General features: G+C 41.2%; 1 protein-coding gene and 1 long non-coding RNA gene across 7 annotated transcripts in view; one reads left to right on the top strand and one right to left on the bottom strand.

The window, feature by feature from the left end:
* LOC118685684 (uncharacterized) overlaps positions 1-5379 on the bottom strand; it is a 59515-nt gene extending 54136 nt beyond the window's left edge. The window contains exon 1 of the long non-coding RNA XR_004980015.2: positions 4542-5379. This is a non-coding gene — a long non-coding RNA (uncharacterized LOC118685684). The remainder of the gene's footprint in view (positions 1-4541) is intronic.
* The window catches only part of ADGRB3 (adhesion G protein-coupled receptor B3), a 446791-nt gene continuing 429024 nt past the window's right edge, over positions 4511-22277 (top strand). For 2 of the 6 annotated variants that reach the window (XM_054514463.1, XM_036381328.2), the window contains exons 1-2: positions 4513-5051; positions 7763-8531. In XM_054514463.1, coding sequence (XP_054370438.1) covers positions 7778-8531 — 754 coding nt within the window. In that variant the 5' untranslated portion in view covers positions 4513-5051; positions 7763-7777. Of the gene's footprint in view, positions 5052-5197; positions 5305-7762; positions 8532-22277 lie in introns of those variants that run through there. The other 4 variants (XM_036381331.2, XM_036381333.2, XM_036381332.2 and 1 more) reach the window with 4 other exon arrangements.

Raw genomic sequence — 22277 nt, 5'->3', positions numbered from 1 at the left:
TTCTCAACCAACCAAAGGTCTGAGTGAATTTGAAAGGTGACAATATTGATGAAAAATCAACTTCCCAAAAGTAAATTAGTATTTTTGCCAAAATTTTTCAATTTCAAAATAGAACATTTCATTCACCCATGCCTCCAGGTATGCTATATATTCTTGAGCACCATCTACTGGTGCTGCATTATTAATTAGCTATTTATGAATATATGAATCACTTCTCTAATAAAATTAATTAGAATCATATAATCTTTCCAAGTATATTTAAAATTGAGAAGGCAGAACATAGCCTATTATTTATTAAATTAATGTTTCCTCTTAATAGCAGAGAGAAAACTAATACTGGGGAAATTCACTTAGAATCTGAAATTAATAGAGAAATGCATTAAAATCTTAATAGTTTGTAACATCCTGGACCAGAAAACAAGTGCAAGTCCATGATTTTTTTTCCAATTTGCATTTGTTCTCAATCTGTTGGAACAACAAAATATCTTTCTTCTCTTCTTATTTAGGTATTTAGTGAATTTTATAATGCCTGTAATATGGCCAGCATATTCCATTTAACTTTTTTTCTTCACACCCAATTACATAACATCTCTCTTGAAGTGGTCACACCAGCTTTGGATTTAACATTTTCCTGACTCAGAGCTAGGAAATACAGCTTGGTGTTCTGCAGAATAATAAGTAATGCAGAGTAGAAAGTCTATTCTTGCCAAAGGGGATTTTGAAGGGCCTTGCATATCTGCAAAAAGTGGGAAGTGGGAAACAGACCAGTGGCACTTCTACATAAGCCAGGAGGCTCAGTGTAACTATCCCTGAACTCTTACCTCGAAATAGAGTCTATAACAACACCTTCCCTTCTTGTGTACATAGAAGGTCATATCTAAGTGTAACTCTGGAGTCAGTTAAACATGATGATGATGATGATGATAACAATAATAATAATAATAATAATAATAATGATTAATAAAGTCTTTGTTGAAAACAATTTTAAGATTTTTTTAAAATGTGTGCCTTCAGTAATGGAGATAGACTGTCTTATTTGCTCAAAGGAGTGACACTGCAGGCTGAAACGAGTCCCCCTAAGAGTGACTGATGATTGAGTAAGAGAACAGTCCATTCTCCAAAGCCACTTGCTTTTGTCGTCTTCCTTTTTAAATTTGCACCAGAACTGTCAGTGGTAATTCCAATTCCGACTGTGTTGAATTTTGTGCTATGTTCACTAAAATCTGGACTGAAATCATCTAGCTGCTATCACCAAGACAGCAAAGATCTCAAAGTGCTTCTGCAGATCTGGGGGAAAAATCCCAACTAAACAAGCCCTTTAATTTATTCCATCCAACATATTAAATTGGGTAAGCCTCATTTTTCTCATTAATACAGACATTAATTAAAAACATTACTTCCTTCCCTCTTTCCTAGTTTGGATCAAGCCCAACCTTGCTGAAACAATTGCATTGAGTCTAGAAAGCAACACTATAAATTTAGCATTCACTATGTTGTGCCAGTCCGTACAACACTACTACTGAGCAACATAACACTTCTTTCAGTGCCTTGATACTTTCTTTGTAGTACAGATGGCACCACGTGCACCATGCAGGGCTGACAGCCCTCCCATGAAAGAGTGTGATTGCATTAATGCATTATTCCTAGGTTTTAACAGAGGTACTCAAACAAGATTGATCTACTCAATATTTCCAAATTACGTGCATAGGTTCACTTTGCATCTGCCCTTCAGGCTGTTGTTTAGGAATAAATGTACACACAAACTAGGACCATTCCTAACACAAGTGATCCGCATGCCCAAATTAAACAAACCTATTGTCACATTTCTACCTATTTATATTTTGCAGACTTAAACATATCTCGACTCTCACTTCTAGACTATCAAAATAACACACATACATACAAAATAACATTTTTTCTTTTACCTCAAATGCTGCATGACACCTGGCAAACAATTTTTTTTTTCTCAAATTGGCCTCAATTGCAGGAGAAAAACACCTGCAAGTGGATTGTAGATATTTGTGTACTCAGAAAAATGGCATACTTATTTTAGTTCCAGTCATTAAAACCTGAATTGTTGAAGTCTAATTGTACAAATCTTGTAAAGAAATTTTCAGAGCACTCTATGCTGCCGTCCCATCCCATCCTGTCCCATCACTTCCCACCCCTCTGCCCCTCAGCTGCCATAGTTAATCTAAACACAACTTGTGCAACCTCCATCCTTTTCTTCATTTTGTGGACATGAGGTTAAGGAGTCTTCCATCCCAGACTCCTCTCCAGCATTGACATGTCTTCACAAAATTGAAAAGATCAAGTTAATCACTGGGTTGGAATACCTAGGAGATGTCTAAAGACAATTGCTTACCATACCTTGTATATTCATTATTCTTTAATTTCCACTCACAGTTAAAGGAGCTACAACTTGCCTAGTGTCATAGAAAACAGGTAAGAGTTCATTCAAGTTGGGTTTTTTTGGTGACTTATGTTATAGTTCCTCATTTAATGTAAAGGAGATGAAAAAAATATTCAAATATTGCATTGTATATACACCTTTGATTTGTTCTGCTCCTATCACTCTGTCAATGAACAGAAGTTCCCTTTAAGTACCTTAAGCGACACGATGATCACCCACAGATAGTATGGAATGTCAGCAAATGTGAGAGAATTTGATTATCTCTAAGCCAGTAACAGTTCAGTTTTCATTGCATTGCATTTGCTGGGCACAGACGCTGAATATCTCTCACATTTTCCTTGCTTTGGGTAGGTACTGTTTGTTTTATTTTGACAACAGGGATATAACATATTTATGAGTGTAAAAGCTAGCAGGGATGTGGTTTTACAGCTTATACCTATGGAAAATACAGTAAAAAGCTATAACCATGTTTTGGTTTACTTTGGTCGAAAGTGGTTTGTGACCAGCGATACCTCTGATCAGAATTTGTGCAGCATGTAATTGTAATCATAAAAGCTCTGTGTTACTGGAATTCAGACCTTGCAGGGGCTAGAGCAGGACCATAGGGGAGAAAACTGCTTACTTTAAGGACTGATTGGTTTGGATGTTGTCCAGAAATTTAAACTTTCATTTCATCGGGGTGGGAGGTCGTGTCCAAAACCACACAACCATGATTCATATGAACTTTGAAGGCATGGAGGGGCTGTATTGCCCCACGAACTCAGCAGGGCCTTGTGCTCTCTGCAGAATGGCAGCAGTGGGAGCACACGACAGCCAGGCTGAGAGCTGCTGACTGACAGCAGCATTTATTAAAATGTCATCTCCTAATTTTCACGCTGGATATCTGTTGTCGTGCAGGCTGCCCTGATATCTCACGCCAGCGGGAAGAGCCAGAGGACAACCCAACCCGACCTGGGGAGCAGGAGGGACACAGCGGGAGGGGAGGGCAAAAAAAGCATACCCAGATGTAGCAAAATTTAAAACAAAAACAAAAGAAAAAGGGGAGCGCCTTGCTTGTGGCAAAGCTTTTTTCATGAACCTCCCCCGTCTGACCCCACCCGCCGCCGTCGGTGCCACTTCAGCCGCTGTCGCCTCGCAAACTCCGCTCTCAGCCGGGGCAGCGTGGCTCCCGCGCTGGGCACAGCGCCGGGCGAGCCCCGCCGGCTCTCCATCCTTCCCGTGCGGAGAGGGCGGCCGGCGGCAGCCGAGGGAGTGGATGCGGCTGCGACCGGGCACAGCCTTATCTCTGGCGGGGAACAAACGCGGCGTTAATTGCAGCCGCGCTGAGAAAATTGCTATTGTTTCTAGTCGGAGGCGGGCGGCAGTTTGAGAGCGTTTATCCCGGGAGCCCTGTATCAGTTAATCTGCATCGCGGGGCCGAGCCGACAGCTCCCGGGGCTGCGGCGAGGGGGAGGTTGTGCTTTGGAAGAAAAAACAAGAGGAAGGAGATCAAGTGCGAGCTTCCCGCCCCGGCGTCCCCGTTTCCCTCGCTCCCCGCCCGCGGGTTTTTCTGACGCCGGGGCGCAGCCGGCCCCAGCGCTGGGAACGGCGGCGGGGAACCCTGCCGGGCGCGGCGAGCGGCGTTTCTGGGACGCGCCGAGCGCCCGTGACGCGCGCACCGCTCCTCGGGCCCGGCTGTCGGGGCCGGGGGGCGCCGCGGGCACGCGCGGAGCGGGGCGCAGGCGCGCGCACGCAGCCGCCCCCCCCCCACCCCCCCCCCATTCCCGCGGCGGGCGGCCGGGGGCGCGCGGGGGCGGGCGCGCACGGGGGCGCGCACACGCGCGCGCGCGCCCCCGGCCCGGCTCCCACGGAGGCGGGCGGGCTCGGCAGGCGGGGGCGCGCAGGCGGGCGCGCGCGCACGCACGCACGGGCAGAGCCACACGCAGCGGCAGAGACGCGCTCCCGCCGCCGCCGCCGCCGTGCTCCCTGCGCGCCCGGCGCTCACACCGCTCCCCGACATCGGCAACCGAGGACCCCCCGCCGCTGTCCGGCCATTAGTGCCTGGGGGGAGGAGGAGGAGGAGGAGGAGGAGGAGGGAAGGAGGAATAAGTCTATTAGTAATAACAACAACAACAACAACAAAACCCACCAACAAATCCGCACTAACGCCTTAGTCCTTCTCTCAGACCGTCGACTGCCTGGCATCGCCGTGCATCGGGCTGCTGTGCTGAGACTTTGTTTCAAGTAAAAAAAAAAAAAAAACAACAAAAAATCCAAACAAAAAAAAACCTTCGCTTGCTCAGCCACTTCCATTTTTTTCCCCTGCAGTCTCGCTGGTTTGAGGTGGTTGGTTTTTTTGGTTTTTCTTTTTTTTCTTTTTTTTTTTCTGTTTTCTTTCCCTTCATGTGGTTGGATTTGGTGGATCCGGAGCCAAAGCTGATTTTTTCCCTCGGTGGGGTGTGCGTGTGGCGTGCGGGGATTTTCTCGCTGCGTTTTTTATCTTCTGCTGCTTTTTTAAATCTTGGTTTTGAACCTGAGCCGGGGAAAATGGGAAACGGTGCTTCCGTCAGAAGGGGAATCTCTCCATCACTGTTGTTGGGACGTGTGCCTATGGTGCTAGTGTTTTAGAGAAATAGCCTGACAGCTTTCGGAGTGGAAGGTAAGGGTGCCCCGGGCATTTCCATTTCCCATTTCCAGGGATTACGACTGGAGAGCTTTTAGCTTGGGATTCCGGGGAGGAGGCGGCGGAGGAGGGGGACAGGCTGTTGCTGAAGGATAGAGAGAGAGAGACAGCACATACGAAATGATCTCCGCATTTACTTCAGCGCTGCAGTTTAAAAGTTAGAGAAGTCCGTTTTGCGACAGGTCTGCTTCCCTGAGAGTAATTTCCAGCGAGACCGAGAAAACCTGAGGTTTGTGCACGATTGGGGTAATTTGTATGGGGGGTGGGGGGAATTGTTAGGTTAATAGGAAGTTAAAATAAGAGAAGTCAGTGGGTCTTCTGTTGGGGGGAAAAAAAAATAAATGGAGTGATGGCGCCGTCTATGTTCGGCTAAACTACAGTGTCACCTAGAAAATCAGTTCGGGGAATATCCAAACTAAATGCCCGTTTCTTTTCAGCAGAAGAGAATTCTCTCCCTTCCCAAATAGGCGACCGTAAACCTCTGTGGCCATTCTTTAACTCCTTCCTCCATGGAAAAGAAAGATCTTTTTAATCTGAGTGTTTTAATCCTTCCAGCGAGCAGGTTCACTCTGCATCTAGCAATGCTGCAAACTAACTGAAGGCTGCCGGCACACCGAGTTCGTGTGTGTGTGCATGTGTGCGTGTGTAATGCACACAGGGAGAGAGGGATTGAGACAGTGCTGTGTTTCAGTAGCCGTGCATGAACAAATGCACAACTAAAATGAGGGCTTTACATTTCTTCATAGAAAACAGCCTAGCACTGCAGAGGTCTTTATTTTTTCTAGCGCAGATATTACATAGGATGGAAAAAGTCAGAGGCTTTTTTCCTTTTCAAACAGAAAAGCAAATAAGCTCCCTTTCTACTTTCCAGATTATAAAATTAATCCTTTTTCATGGGTGGAATTCTTAATTTAGACACTTATTGTCACATTGGCTTTCAACGCCTACACCATCCTGAATAACACTGCGCAGAACTGCATTGCCTGCAAAGTGCTTCAGCAAAGGGGAAATTGTTTCCAGAATTCCCAATAAGTTTCTCTTTTTTAAGACCTTAAATGCTTTACCAGCCCTGTTTGGAGAAGGAGAACCATGTTATTCACTGAGATGGATGCTCAGAAAGGAGAAAATCTGACCATGTGGCACAGCAGCAGCCCTCCTTCTTTTTCTTTTTCTTTTTTTTTTTTTAAACCTCTGCTATAAAGAGGGTTAGAGTTGGTACTGCTTTTTGCCCATTTCAGGATTCAGAGTTTGCAATATAATCTAGGAGATAGGAAAATCTCTTCAAGGGAGCTTAATCCGGTGACTTGCTGTGTGTTACGCAATGGGAAACAGAAGATGCCTTGCTGTTTGGTGAGGAGATGAAAAGCTGGGCAAAGACACACATCAAAACTCAGTAACGGTGCCTGTGTGTATGTGTGCCTCTGCTCACACAGCAACAGTGGAAGAGACTGCAATCTAGAGAGTTTTGAAATTAGGTCGGTATCACTTCTTTCTGCTTGCATTTAAGAGCAGAGAGTGAAAAGCTACTCATTTGTAAGAGATAAGCAACTTTTCAAAGGTTAATGCTGAAAACCTTCAACCTGAAATTTTTGGTTATCATTACGGAGATAAATGTAACTCAGGTTCACTGTGTGAACCTAGGCCACTGTTAAAAGAAACAGAGCTTGTGGAGACTCAGAGGGTTGGCAGGTGCAGTAAAACAGCTTTATTTGGAGATACTAGCAGAGAAAATGTAATTTTTTTTCCTTGTTCAAGCGCAGGGCTGCAAAACACAGGAGCTAATCAGACAGTACAAGTAATTCGTAATCAAAGGGCAAGTGCAGTCCAATAGGTGCAGAGATCCTGCTGTAGCATGGCCAGTTACATAGAGCTACTGATTGTAATACTAATACTGTGATCCATTTTATATATCCTTAGAGGCTGAAGAACATTGAAATTGTTATCTTAAAAAGCTGGCATTTAGTGATCGTGTCAGAGGAGCAGTAGTTATATCCATCTGTCTTTGTTTCTTCTTCAATACTGTCAAAATTTTATTAATGCATTAATCTCAGTATTTGCTGCCTTTTTAGAGACCTGGCAGCCACAGTGAAGACATGTAGGCATATGGGAGATAATGTTCTATCTGTAACAAATAGTAATTTGAGCATTTTTAAATGATTGCTGTAATAATTCAGTTACTTCTCAGACTTAAGAGAAAAATAATATATAACAAATTCTACCGGCTTTCTTGTCCTATTCTGGTGAAATTCTGCATGTGGATATCGTATATGCAAGTACATAACTATAGCCGATTAATTATTTACTTTTTGGATAAATAAATAAATAAACTTCTCTTCTCTTGGTCTGCTAGGTAAGGCATCTAGGTTTTTACTTAAGTTGAGCAGTTCTAGTCCACGCCATGATGACTAAATCCTAGAGAGGAGAGGACATTCCTATTAATAATCTAATAGATGTTGAGTTTTAATTTGTCTGTGGAAGCCGTGTCTGCGGCGATGGCCACGTGATGGCGCTGTGCACACAGCAGCAACCCCGGCCCTTGCGTTATAAAATAAAAATTACCTGCCCTTCTTTCTGAAAGGGGCTCTAACTGCAAGCTTGAAAACAGCTGGCTCGAATATTGGAAGGAGTTTGGTTTTCTATGCGTGAATAATTCTACTTGCATTTTTATTTCGTTTCATCTCCTGCAGGCCAAATGACATAGGATGAAGGCTGTTCGTAATTTGCTGATTTATATATTTTCCACCTATCTACTGGTTATGTTTGGATTTAATGCTGCCCAAGACTTCTGGTGTTCCACGTTGGTGAAGGGGGTCATTTATGGATCGTATTCTGTAAGTGAAATGTTTCCTAAAAACTTCACAAACTGCACTTGGACGCTGGAAAATCCAGATCCAACCAAATATAGTATTTACCTGAAATTTTCCAAAAAGGACTTCAGCTGCTCCAACTTTTCCCTCTTGGCTTATCAGTTTGATCATTTTTCTCATGAAAAAATAAAGGATCTTTTAAAAAATAACCATTCTATAATGCAGCTCTGCAACTCCAAGAATGCTTTTGTATTTCTGCAGTATGATAAGAATTTTATTCAGATACGTCGTGTCTATCCTATCAACTTCCCAGGATTACACAAAAAAGAAGAAGACCACAAATCCTTCTTTGAATTTTTGGTGTTGAACAAGGTGAGCCCGAGCCAGTTTGGGTGCCATGTGTTATGCACTTGGTTGGAGAGCTGCTTGAAATCTGAAAATGGGAGAACCGAGTCCTGTGGGATCATGTATACAAAATGCACCTGCCCTCAGCATTTGGGAGAGTGGGGAATAGACGACCAGTCCCTGGTGTTGCTCAATAACGTGGTGCTGCCCCTCAACGAGCAGACAGAAGGCTGCCTGACCCAGGAGCTGCAAACCACCCAGGTCTGCAATCTCACCAGGGAAGCCAAGCGGCCGCCAAAAGAAGGTAGGGGATTCTTGGAGGGGGGGGCTGAATGCCATGCCAGTGTGTAAGTCCTGCTGCCAGCTCTCCTTAATACTCACGTTCGTTTCAGTTGCTCTCCACTCTGGCTTTCCTCTAGATGAGGCAAAAGGGCTGGAGAAGATGCACATTCCCTTAAAGGCAGGGAAGGCTGAATTTTCATTTCTAAACTGGCCTAACCTACAGCTTATAGTTCTGCTGAGCACCGTTGAAACTCCTCACAAGTAGGATCCATCTGTTCTAAGGCCTCACTTACAGTAATGCCCACAGGTGGTGAGCCAGAAATCACTTTCCCCCTCACCATCTCTTTACAGCAACCACCCAGCTGAAAAACCTTGGCCTTCTTGATATGATCCCTTGACTTTGCAAGGAAAATATTTCCAAAGGCATGCAGGCAACCTGACCAAAAGACCAAGAGATTTACCATGTTCAGGACACCTGGTCCCTGGGCCAGACCTCAGCAACCTACAAATAAACCAAGAGCAAATGCAGTTTCTGAGTGTGAAACCTCTGCCTGAGATGCCTGGAGAGGTGAGGCACTGTGCAGGCAGGACATGCTGGTTTAACCTCCTGGGAGCTTTGGGAAGGGGCCAGTGGCTGCTCCTGCACCCATTCCCCAGGCAGTTCCTTCTCCCAGAGATGGAGGCTCAGAATCTCATTGCAGTATTAGCGAGGAGGGGGTTGATGTGTCATTCCCAGCAGCTGCTCCAGTCCCAGCAGCTGCTTCATGTCCCTGCTGGAAAAAGGGGAGGGGGCTGTTGCGGAAGGGTGGGAAGTCAGGGATCTAGCAGTTAGCACGGCAGCCTTCCACCTAGTCCCTCTGCTACGTACTCCTGTTTTAGCCTGACATTCTGGAGAGGCTGGGGCGGGAGGGTGATTTTTAGAAGGACTTTGAAGGGTTGTGAGGCAGGGAAAGCGTGGGTTGAACGTAGATGGGGGCAATGGATGCAGGCTCTTGGCGAGGGGGTCCTTCAGAGCTGCCATGCGGGAGTAGGGGGAGGGTGAGGATAAATCATCGAGCCTGGGGTATTGCATTTTAATGCAGGAAATGTTCCCTCTCTCCTTGTTTTTTGCATAGCCACAAAGCTCTCAGTCTGTGGCGAGGCAGTGCCAAGCTCCCAGCCCCCCTAATAGAAGTTGCTTTGTGGAGGAATGTAACATTGACACGTTGTTAGGAGAGGATTTTCTTTAAGGGCAGCCAAGCCCCAGTGCTGTGGGAGAAGAAAAGCTGAACTTGCTCCAGCTGCCGCGGTGCCAGCGGCCAAGGGCAGGGCCGGGGGAGGGGAAGGCTGGCGAGCGGGACGCTTTGAGCGTCCTGTGGCTCCGCGCTCCGCCGCCAGCCCGGGACCAGAGCGGTTCTGACGGACGGGGGAGGCCCGGCTGCCGCAGAAATCCCCTAGAGAAGCTCGTTCGGTGGCAGGGATGGTGGTGGTTCGCATCGTTCAGAGCTGAGCAGTGCCCCGGCTGCAGCAGCGGAGCCCGGGGGCGCTGCGCGGGTGCGGGGCGCTCGCACCGCCCGTCCGCGGGGGGAGGCGCCGCTTCCGCCCCCGGGCTCCGCCGTGTGAGTCATGGGAAGCGCGGGGGAGCCGCGGCCCCAGGCGGAGAACACGGACAGCGCGGAGCGGAACGCGCGCAGCGAGCGCGGCCGCGGTGCGCGGGTCCGCGGAGGGGCGGGCGCGCATCGCTCGCATCCCCCCACATCCCCCGGCTCCGCGGGAGGCGCGTCCATCCTTCCTCCCTGCCTCCGGTTCCCGTCCTCCGGCACCGGTCCCTCGTGGGGCGGGGACCGAGGCAGCGCGAGCACGTTGGGCTCTCGCATCGTTCCCCAAAATACACTAGATTCCAAGGGGATAGGTGAATCCAGGCTAAAGCGTCTGTTTCAGAAACATACTTAATTGAAAGGACAGAGAAAGCTTAGGGCAAGCTTTTCTTTGGTTTTTTTCCTTCCCTTAAATTTTGAAACGTGTTTCCAGCATATTCTGATTCCAATTCCAGACATATTTTGATTCTTGTCCCTACTCTTGGGTTCTCCTGCATATGAGCTTGAGAAATGGGGGGTAGAAATTTCATTTGGTAGGTGGAAGGTTTGATTTGCTTTTTTTTCACTTTATTTAGTGAGGTCAGTTTTGTACTGAGGAAAATTTTCACATTATTAGAATTACTTCCATAAATGCACTTCGAAAATTTTCATCAGATTTTTACTCAAAGTTATAATCAGTTTGCAAATTAAGTCTCAGAGTACTTCTCAGCTAGCAGTAAGCTTTTTGTTTTCCACTCAGTGTCTAAAACATTTTTTCCCTTTCCCAGAAGGCTAAAAATCTGCAAGGGAGGTATGTTTAGACTTTGTCTTCTGTAGATACAGTTGCATTCATTAAGCACATCAGTCAGGTGTATCTGTTTGTAAAAAGCTGGTTTGTGGTTCAGATCAAGGCCTTATTGAGGAATCAAAACGTAGAATGTTCTTGCTACAAATGCAATGCAGTTCATCACTTCTGTCAGCGACCATTAAGGCAAGAAATACAAATTTTGTTTTCACAGACAATGTAGTTCAAGTTAGATTGGCACAGGTGGCATAAATGAGGTAGACCAATAACTAAGAAATGGTTGTTACGGTTCATAGTGGCAACTGAAAGTAGAGTTTTGCTAGTGTAAGTTGAGTTTTAAGGGAAATGGAGTTTACTATTGAAGAGTGATGTAAATTTGGTTTGTGTTTTATGAATTTGTGCATTATTTTGAGGTTTGGTACTGACATTGCCTAGAAGTGACTTTTGGAAAGGAATTGCAAAGACCTGACAGCTTTCCAAGTATTATGCAAACCTTCCCATCCATCAGAATTACTTTCATCAATCTTGACTGTATGAAGTGTAAAATCTTTCCCCAAAACTATTTTCAGTTACATTTTAGAACCCTTATGTAAATAGAGAGCATTTGATTAAAGCCAATTGTTTCTATTTTGAACCTCTGAAGACTTCTACAATTTTGAATATGATAACAGGCTTAGGAAAATGCATGAAAGTCGGTATTTTTCCTTTTTAAGAAGTGTTGCCTTTTACAAAAGAAGTGACAAGTATACAATGGATCATTGTGTTTCTAAATGTTCTGAAGTGTTGAACAATGAAAGGATCTAGGTCAAAAAAGTAGAAGCTCTAACTATTGCTTGTTCATAAAATAGTTTTCAAATATGTGGTTTATTCAGCATTTCTTCTGTAGGAAGATCATCTTTGGTGTCATTGATTAGGGCAATACTGAAAATCACTACCATTTTACTTAGACCCAGTTTCCTTGTATCTAGATCCTTTTCTGTGGCCTTACATTTGAGATGCTTACCCTGGATCAAAGCACTGGCAAATAGATCTCAGTGAATACTTTGGCAGGATCCTAAATTTAAGGGCTGTGGGGAATTTGTCCTCTTGATCTTCAGTGCTGTGACTGAAGTATGTCATGAAGTTTCTGTCAATAAGACAGGGCTCAGTTCCAAGTCTAGTAGACATGTAAAGACTTTGTAGTCAATCCAAGAGGGAATCCAAATATCTTTTTTCTTATTGTGGCCATAATATTATTGTGGAGTTTTGTAATAGTTACTTAGACAGAAACTATAGAGAGTTTCCTGTTGTGTTTATTGCCAGATCTGACAGGGTTCCTCCTGTTACTTACATCCAAGAGGGAAAGATAAAGGATGTTCACATTTATTAAATTTCAGCATTTGGAGCTCCAGGCTTAATCTTGTATTTTGTGTTCAGATGGTCTAAAATAATTGTAGTAGGGATATTTTATTATGCTAGAAATGCAGCTTTGGTCTACTTTGTCAGAAATTCTAAGAGCTCACTGTGTACCAGCATCTCAGTATTCAGCAACTGATTTTTTTTTTGCCCTGATTTCAAATCTGACAACACAAAGATCTTAACAGAGGATTTAGTGTAATAGATGTGTCTTTAAAATAACAGTTTATGTCACACTGTTGAATAATAGTAAGATGTAGGATGCAGACAGTTTTATAGAACCTTCATGACATGTATGCATTTATTTATATGCCATTCCATGAATGCCCATTTCCTGTTGCACACATTGGAGATGAATTCATAATATTCATCACATACCCAGAGGTTACTAGCTCGATGAGTAGGCTGGACATCCCTAGTCAGGAAGTCATAGTCAGTAATAACATGTCATATCATGGCTCCATCACAGGATTAAAACTGTTAAATCAGTGAAGGATTTGTCTAGCAATATCAAAAATTACAAAATGGAATCTAACAACCATATACTTTGACAGGAATATTTAATATTTAGTGTGCAACAACTATTTGAGACTAAAGTAAAATTTAGAAAATCAAAAATAAATAGAACAGTTGTCCAAAATATTGAATGAGTACAGAAACATACTTGAAAGAGGCTTAATAATTTTTAAATCCTTCTGCCTGCAGTGACCCTTTTATTCATGAGTTCAAGGGGACAAAGGAGGATGGGAAAAACACACTTGTGAATTTTGTGTTAGGAATATTTTTCATTATGTTTTACAAAATATTTTTTAAAAACTTCAAACTGATATACTGAAATATGTGGTTACCATGTAGGTTATGAGCAGTTTTAAGCAGTTTTGTTATTACACTGTAATGGACTGTTTGATCTCAGTGAAAATCTAGACTATAAAGAAAAGTAATTTCACTTTAAGTAATTTTTTTACGTAAATTTTGTTCCTGCTAAAATGCTCATGGCCAAAAATATCACTCGACATTAACAGAATCAGTTAAAGAGATCATGTTTGTGAGTATGGTTCCCCATGGAAGGAAATATTTTTAAATCTCCTATGGATTCCCATGTGCTACATAATATGCCCTGTTTTGACTTTGCTAGAAGAAAATGATCACCCTAAAACTTTATACTTTTAGTACATATTTGAGCCATTCTGAACCACTCATAATAGGGTGCTTTATCACAGTCATGTGAGTTCTATTTCAAATTCTTTTTGATGCAGCGCACTGTAGAAAAAGCAGTTATGATCAGCACCTCCTTTAATAAGCCTTAGCTTTGTTTTAAATTATCACATGTGATTATCACTAATGACTGTATTGTAGTTTGTGCTGTATTGATTATTTCTACCTGATTTACTTCAGTAAACTGTGAAGATTTTTGTTTTGGCATAAAGTTTAGAAGTTTGTGTGCAAGAGTAATCAGCACTTCATGTATGTGTATGGAATTCAGTGGGATTTGGATCAATCCATACGTGAATAGTCTGATGCTTTGAAAAAGGAAAATACCCAGACCATTTCCTTTATAATACAAGAAAGCCTATATAAATGGCTTTGCTTCCAGTTAGTTGAATACTTCATTAATAAATGTACTCTCTCACTCTAGGTGGTAATTTCTTTGGTATCACAGATTCTGTCAGTATTTTGTTCAGCACTTCTCACACACTAATGAGATGGCATGTTATTTTTTGGGAAAAATCAGCCAGCTTCAGTCTAATGTTTGCCTTAGGAGGGATCACAGGTGTCTTGTATAGGATTTGAATAGCAGTTTTTCATCAACTCACTGCTTGTTTAAAAAATTCATGGCTTCAGTTGAATAGGATGTTATGACCCAAACCAGGATTTTAGTTTCTCAGCCTGTCATTTTTGCTTGAATTAAACTTCTGTTTGTGTACATTATTGCACTCAAACATTGTTAGACCTGCTCTCAACTGGGTATAAATGCTGCTACAATCTTCCAGTCTAAGAAATGCAGGATATAAACAGAAACCAATGATAAAGAATGGGCAAGGTATAGAAACAAATTAAATGTTCAGAATGAAGTCAAAGCAAGTATTAGGAACAGAATTTAAACTGTCTTGCTGCTGCCTCCACTGAACAAGTGCTTGATAATTCTGAGTCCTGTACCATGAGGTATTTCACAGCAGTCATGCCTTCTTTGTTGGCCTTTCTGGTACCAGTAAGCTGTGCCTTTTGTCTTCAAATGCTTCCAATTACCCTTTGTCTGGGTGGGAAAGGTCCACAATGTGTGTACTGTATTTTGGACCTCGCCCTCTGATTTTCGTGTGCTTTTGACAAATGTGGAAGTGTTCCAGTATAGAACAGCCATTAGCAGAAGTTGATGTAGATTCTGCTTACTTGGTAGGATTTCAGTCGCTAAGACTTAGTGACATTACATGGAATTATATTATGACATAACACAGGTACTGCATTGTTTTATTATTATGTGGTGGTTAACACCTGCGTATTTCTATTTTATGCATTTATATAATACAGTGATTATATGATATTTTACATTCAGTCTGTTCTCCTGTGCTGTTTTTAAAGCAAGTTCTCCTCTTCTGTTCAAATCTGTCCATATTGCTGTTTTGTTTAGTTTTCTGCTTGCAAAAGCATGGAAAAATCTGCTTTGTCTGTGGGTATACACAGAGGAATTTTCAGAGGAGACTTTCTTTTTCTCTTCTTAGGGAGTTAAATTTATGAAGTTTATTCAGTTGTGTTTTTATCAAAGGATTCCAACTCAAAGTTGTTGTAGCTCTCAAATTGGAGTTTAGTTGTTCATTTATAAATATGCAGTCATTATAATAAAACAAAGGTCACTGCAGAATTCCATTGAGCATTATTTGCATTCACTGTTAACAAGAAATATAAAATGCTCTTTAGGACAGAGAAAGTTGTACATTATATAAAATACAAATTTACAAATTATGCATCACTGATTTATGAATATTTCAGACTTTCAGCCTTTCTGATGTTAGTTTAATCTCAAGAGGAAGACAGTCAAATTTTTTAAAGTCTTTCTCAGTTTTGTTAATCTTTTAGAGAAGTTATACATAAAGTTTTTGTCAAATTACTGACACAATTTTCTGATGGACTAGCCACCATCAGAATTAATATAGACGATCAATAATAACAGGGTACAAGATCTATGTTGTTACTTTGCTCTGCAAAGGCCAAGTTATTGTCCTTACTCAAGACAAATTCACCATTCCACCAATATAATTTGGTCTAAACACAGATTAGATTAGACCCAACAAAAAAGGTGTGAAACAGTAATAACGTATTTCTACTAGCAAAAGCAAATTATTTCATAATTTTAATTTATAAATTCTTTCTTATAATTCCCTGTAGTTTTACTTTTGAAACCATCCTTGACATTTGGTGGAGCAAAGCAGATGTACTTTCAAGAAAGCTCACTTATGTAGCTTCTTGCTGCATTTCTTTCAGTTGTAGCTGGTTAGTCTGTGTCTGCTTTATTTCAGTTTCTTTTTCATTATCTGGAGGGGGAAAAAAAGGCATATAATGCACTCAAATTAGTATTTCTTTGATGGTGTTGAAAATGTGTGCAGCTGAAATTTGGAAGCAAGCTATTTTCAGTAACGAAGTCCAGATTTTATTTATATTTCCTAGAAATGGCAGAAACCACAACAAAAATATAAAATTTGAACAGCATCCATTTTCTGGTAGCTCAGTAGAAAATTGGTGACAATGGGGTGAACATGTCACCCACTTTTGGGCAATTTTTGCTAAATTGCTCTCTTTAATTCTTTGGGAGATGTGAAACATTTTGGGAGCTGACTGGTACCTGTTGTTCTTCATGTACTGCTAGCTCATTCGTCAGTTATGTGGGGATAGACCTACATAATTATTATGATGATAATTATTATGTAGGGATACACCTACATTCCTTATGTTAAATAGGAATTTGTTAACTGTTGTCACTCTCTGAGATATGCTATAACAGGTTGCTTGTGAGAATCTGAGGCCCTATCGTGGCTTTACTGCTTTCCCTTGTCGAGCTATGTCAGTATACCAGCCAAGTAGAAAATTATTCACCTTATGTTTTTTAGATGTATGATCTTGATGTTGGGCAAGTGTGCTATAATGGCCCAGCTAAGCTTCCACTGGAACCTAAAAGTGGCACAAAAAAGAGATGGGGAGAAGCAGTGATGCTGGTTCAGCACAGTTTCAATTTGCTTAAGTAAAAAAGTCTATCAAAGAGTGGTTGATACATGTTACCCTTGCCTGCTCTTTTGTACAGGTTGGCAGCCAATTCCATAATACTGTGTTTCTAGGCAGTTGCACCATGTTTGATTACAGTATTACTGGCAGATCCTTCAAAATAGAGTCCAAGATACATGTTTATCCAGGGCTTCCTACTGACGATTAAAGAATGGCGCAGATTGCTATGAAAGTGTGCACGGAGTGCTTGGGGATAAGTCAGCAACGCCTTTGCAGCTCATTCCAATAGTGCAGTTAGAAGGGGTTTAAATTACAGATTAGAAAATCAGAGAATCTAATTCATGCTGTTCACTGATTATGAGAAACAATATTGCTTCGTGCAAGACTACTTTTTCCAGAAAGGCTTTTGGAAAATCTGAAGTCTGAGCATTTCATGTGAAATATTTCTTTGAGTCCTAAATGGTTCACTTTTTTTTTTTTTTTTTTTTTTTTTTTTTGTAATAGTGTTTACTTCTCTATCCTATTCTTTTCATTCCCTTCTGTACTGTACACATGGAAGATTTTAATTGTCTGCAGAGCTGGGCACTTCAGCTTGAACCGTAACAAGTTGTGTTTTTATCCTTGGAAGTGTTTTGTTTGTTCTGTGGCATTGGCCAATATCTGCAGTAACTGGCAAACATACAGATGCTCCGTACTGGTGTGTTTGAAGGTTGATAGATGTGCGTCACACTGACAAAGGAGAAGAGGGAAAACGTTCAGCACTGCAGGTGTAATGTGAGTACACAACCTTGTCCAGCTGTTCTGTCTGCATCAATTGTCTAGGAATTCACTAATAATACAGAGCATATCATAAAGTTTCACTCTCCTTGGAAGGGAGGGATGTGCCAAGGCTGGGATATTAGCCAATCCCAGCAACTGATAAGGTTGTGAGACTTATGTATGGGGCCATAGGGCTTCAGTGGATTATGCTGTTATTTAGGTTTATAAATGCAATAGATACTGGTTATACCTCTTGAAGCAGAATTATACTCACAAAAGTTTGGTGATCATTGTCCTGGGAGACCTAAAAATAATTGGAATCTGCTCTGGAACCAGTGTTTTCCTGTCTAGTAAATGAATTTTCAATTATCTATTCACTGAATCTTTAATATTTTCATGAAAGTTGGAACAGCTTCATAATTGGGAAAAATCAACAATATTCCTATTTCTTGACCAGACAGAACCTTCTGAGAAGCAGAGCCAGATTGCTCCAAGTGCTGCAGTTGTTCACAGGACATTCAGGTCTCAGTTGAAGGTTCATACACCCTTGTGTGCATCTTGCTCAGGTTGCCTCGAGGCTCTTGAACACCAGCAGGTGTGCACTGCCCTGGGATGAACATTTTGGAGGTCCTCAGTTTCAGTTTGGGTCTTGATGAGGCATATAAACTTACTTGATTTCTTTTGTAAATGCTTTTTGATGTTCCTTTACCATGGTGTTGTTATATTAGTACTGCCTTGCCTTCTGGTAATATTATGAGATACGTCAAAGTTTTGCTTGGCAATCAGCGTCGCACTGTTACTTAGTGTATATAGATGATGCCATTACTGCTAAACCTGAAAGTCTTTTTTTTTCCCCTCATAGTTTGATGAAAATCAAATCCATGTTTTCCCTGAGTATTTTCTGGTGGTTGAAATGAATGTGTGAGTTTATTGGTTGCTTGTCAGATGAAACAGATGAAGAGAATGAAGGGCTTTGACATTTATCTACTATTTCATGTTTTTAAGCTTTTGGATAATGGATTTTGTCCATGTGAAATCTGAATTCTTGCAAAATGTAGGTTTTAGTCTGGTAACATTATATGTACAGTAGCTTTACAATAACTGAATTTCTGGAATAAATAAGACATCACAGGGTATCCAAGCATGCCAGGATGTAGCATCTAAATATTTTGCAGACATTACTAAATTCCTGCTTTTGTGTTCACTTGTATATAAATAAACTCATTGAATCAACATCATTACTCATGTAAATGGTATTTAATTAAAAGAAGGTTTGCTGGTAAATGCTCTCAATTGGAGATGTGGATTCCTGAAATATGTCTAATCAATATTAGAACAGGAAGCCATTATTTTATTATTAAAAATATTTTCTCTAAATATTATTAGAAATTAATCCCATCAACAATAATAAATTGCAATCAAATGAAATCAATATCAATAAATATCAATAATAGCAATTAATTTACTATATATAGACTGCCTTACATGAGTTCAATAAATATTCTTTGCTTTTGTTACCCTGGAACTCAGTTTTGTGTAGTTCCCAGATTTGCACAGCTTTAGATGATCATCAGTATATTATTATTCATTAGCTCTGGGATGCCCAAAGCCATCTTTTGCCTTTTACTGACCCTTCCAGACCTGAACTGCACCCACTGTCTCCTGCTTGGACACCTCTGCTCCCAAAGCATGCTCTTTGCCTGCGCTGTGCTCCTCTGCGCTGCACTGTTTCGCTGGGGTAAAATACAGAACAACTGTTTGCTGCTACCCTCTGTGAAAATAATACGGCTCTACTAAGATGAGCAAAAATTAAACAAATCGCAATAGCTGTCTGGTCATTAAACAAGCTGAACAAAGCTCCAAGAAGGACAAAACAAGTTCAGACAATACTTGACATGTCCTGAGGCCTTTAAATGGCAATTGCAGTGCTGTATGTATTGCCATACACGGCTAAACTAAAATAGATTTAGAATAATGAAGAATGGCAGTGGTTATCATCATTGTATTTTTTTTTCCCTTTTCTATTTAATGTGTTCAGAAACTGCATTGGAATTTGCTGCAAAATTTTAGCATTCTTAAACTTGCATCATTTGTTTGCTAGATGAAAAGAGGGAAGTAGTGTCACATTATTGATTTGTATTTGACAAATGGTATCACACCAGACACATCTGGACAAAAAACAAGCATTTCTTTAGGAGCAGTTGGCTGATATTTGGCTATGACTTATAACTGCTGTAGAAATAGATGCTTTTTACATCTTGTTTTTGTGTAAATTTGGGGTTGTATTTATCTCTAGAATACATCTGAACACAAAGTTGACAGTCATTTGAAATGACAGCTACTGTCAGGCAGTTCATCCCAAGAAGAGGACATTCAATTATGAAGTATTGGAACATGATATTTATTTCAATATGAACTGTGGAAGAATATATGCTGGTAAAGGATGTTAGGATACATAGGAGAATTTATCAAAAAAATATAACAGAAAGATCATCTTAACAACAGAATTTGTAATTTACTCAGATGTCATGAGGTGAGAACTCCAAAACAAGCATGCAAGATGTTTTGGCTATCTGCAGAAACACTATATAGCAATTATTAGGTTTCAGAGATTACTAACTGCCATTTTTGAAAATCCTAACTGAGTATCTTAAAGTAATGCTGTGGCATAATTTCAAATAATTTTTTACATATCTAAAGTTTGTGTTGCATGTATACTTCAGCCCCAGTATTTCATTTCAAACAGATGGGTATAGAAAATCATAGAAAATAACTTTACATTAAAATAAATGTGGATATTTTTGATGATCTGGTTGCTATTATTCTGGCTAGGACTGATCTCAAAAAATTGAAGTTATTTTGCTAGCAGAACATAATGTTGTGAATTGCATAGCTCTGCTAACATAGGTCTTTGTTACTTGTCTGAGACCAACCAAGGATTTAGAAGTCTTGTCCAGTCTTTCATCACAGCTCAGTTATCATTTCAAGTCCTGAGCTTATGTGTCATGACTGCTTACAGTCTTTGTGCATTTTAAAGGCAAATAATGAAAGGTGATCTTTTTTGGCAAATTAGGGAGAATCAGTGTTGTGTTCTGAGGTCTATGCAGATATTTACACCGAGGAAATCAGATTTCAAGTTGACTTAAAAGATAAAAATTTAGAAGGTATTTTTTGTTTGAAATGCATAAATAAATTAAACAATGGTGAATAGACCGAGGGTAGACTTGAGATTTCTTTATGAAAAAATACTGGAGATGCGAAATCTCTTCTATTGAAAGACACTTTTGCGATATGACACCAAGATTGTGGCTGGTATTGTGATACAGTCGGGAATTCTGCCATTTCAGGACAGGGATCCTTTTGGCATGCAGTTAAAAAGACTCCCGGTATTCTTCTTTGTTCCTTTGGCAGACACACATTGCTCATGGTAGCAGTGATGTGCTGGCGAAGACACAAAGTGCTGTGTTGATCAGAGAATACATTATGTGCATGCTAACTTGAAGGATGATCACACACTGTTCCTCTCATAAGACAGACCCTCAGGCCACAAAGTCCGTTTCAGCATATTTGGTATTTGTAACTTGTAGTTCTCTGTTAGAAATTGTCACAGTGCCCCGATGGAGCTAAATAGTGAGCATGCTTCTTGGTTTGCAGCTCCTAACATGAGGTTTATACATACTTGAACTTCCCTTGAAATTATACTCGCTCTAAGCATGGGTTTTGATTTTTTTCCCCTTTGGTCACCCTGTGCTTTTTCTTGTGTCTAGGTTTTTAGCTCTTTACATTACTCTTTCGGCTAAACCCTCAGATTTCCCAGAAGCTTGCACTTTCACAGAACACCAGTCTTATTAGTGCTCTAAGCTTACAGTTTATCACATCTGGGGCATAAAACAGGTGAAGTAAACAAACACAGAAGCTTCATAGGAATTACAAATGAATGAACCCTGAAAACAAAACAAAAACCTGTCTTATTTCAGCTAGCCTGAGAAGTGCACAGGCTTGAACAAGGTAATAAAGTCCCTGTATTCAATCCCGATGCTTTTTCCTCATCACTCCAGCCACACAACCAGTTGAAGTCACTGAAGAGTCCAGTATTCCCAGCTCTAGTTTGCCCATCATTCCTCTGTGTTCTCAGCAAATTTGTTTCTTTTTTCCCATTGCCCTGTGCCATCTGCTTCCACTGGTTTTCTCCATTGGTTTTATGCACAAAAAAGGTTTCAGTCACAAAAGGTAGGATATGCCTTCCAGCCCACGTCTCATTCATTTCTGCAAGGCCTCTTACTGCTCTAATGGTAGAGTGTAGTCAGGCAACCAAATTGCAGTGGGCTAAGCAGGGATGTGAATTAAATGTCCATGTGTCCCCTAGCCTAGTGTTGCCTCGGTCAGGAATCACTTTAACCTCCAGCACATAGTGTGTTTCCTTTGAGTTGCTTCTGCTGACCCCATAAATCTTGCTTTCTTATGTCTTGCAGTGCTGTAGTTTCATAGGAATTCCAGAAGCTACTGACACTTAATATGAGCCCTTTTCCTACTAGTGAAAGGGCTGTAGTTTCATAGGAATTCCAGAAGCTACTGACACTTAATATGAGCCCTTTTCCTACTAGTGAGAGCAGTATCCCAGAAAAACCAAGGGCTTAAGTTTTCTCAGGCTAAGTACAACCACAAACATGCAACTCTTCCTTGATAAGAGTTACTTCCTTTAAGTAGCATGTTTATATGTGAAGGGTGTATTCCATCTTTTTCTATGGCTGTGTATTTTTCTAAGAAAGAAAAAGTCTTTGGGATCAGCTCAATATTCTCTCAGATATATAGCTTTGCCCAAGAGCATGTGGAGGTTTGGTCTACAGCAGGTCATGTACCTTTTTCTGTCACACTGCAGACTCATGTGTTCACCTAGGTCCCCAGCCAAGCTCACAGAGGGAACAGAGTTTAGTGTGCAGTCCTGAAAGCCTTCATTTAGGCCACTGGGAACAGAAATGTTCCCACATAGGCTCTTCAGGAGCTACTTTCAGATCATCTGCAACACTTCCTTGAAATACAG

This window comes from Molothrus ater, chromosome 3, assembly GCF_012460135.2.
Source record: "Molothrus ater isolate BHLD 08-10-18 breed brown headed cowbird chromosome 3, BPBGC_Mater_1.1, whole genome shotgun sequence".
Lineage (NCBI taxonomy): Eukaryota > Metazoa > Chordata > Aves > Passeriformes > Icteridae > Molothrus > Molothrus ater.
Note: the sequence above shows the minus strand (reverse complement) of the source record. Positions and strands in the feature narration are given on the sequence as shown.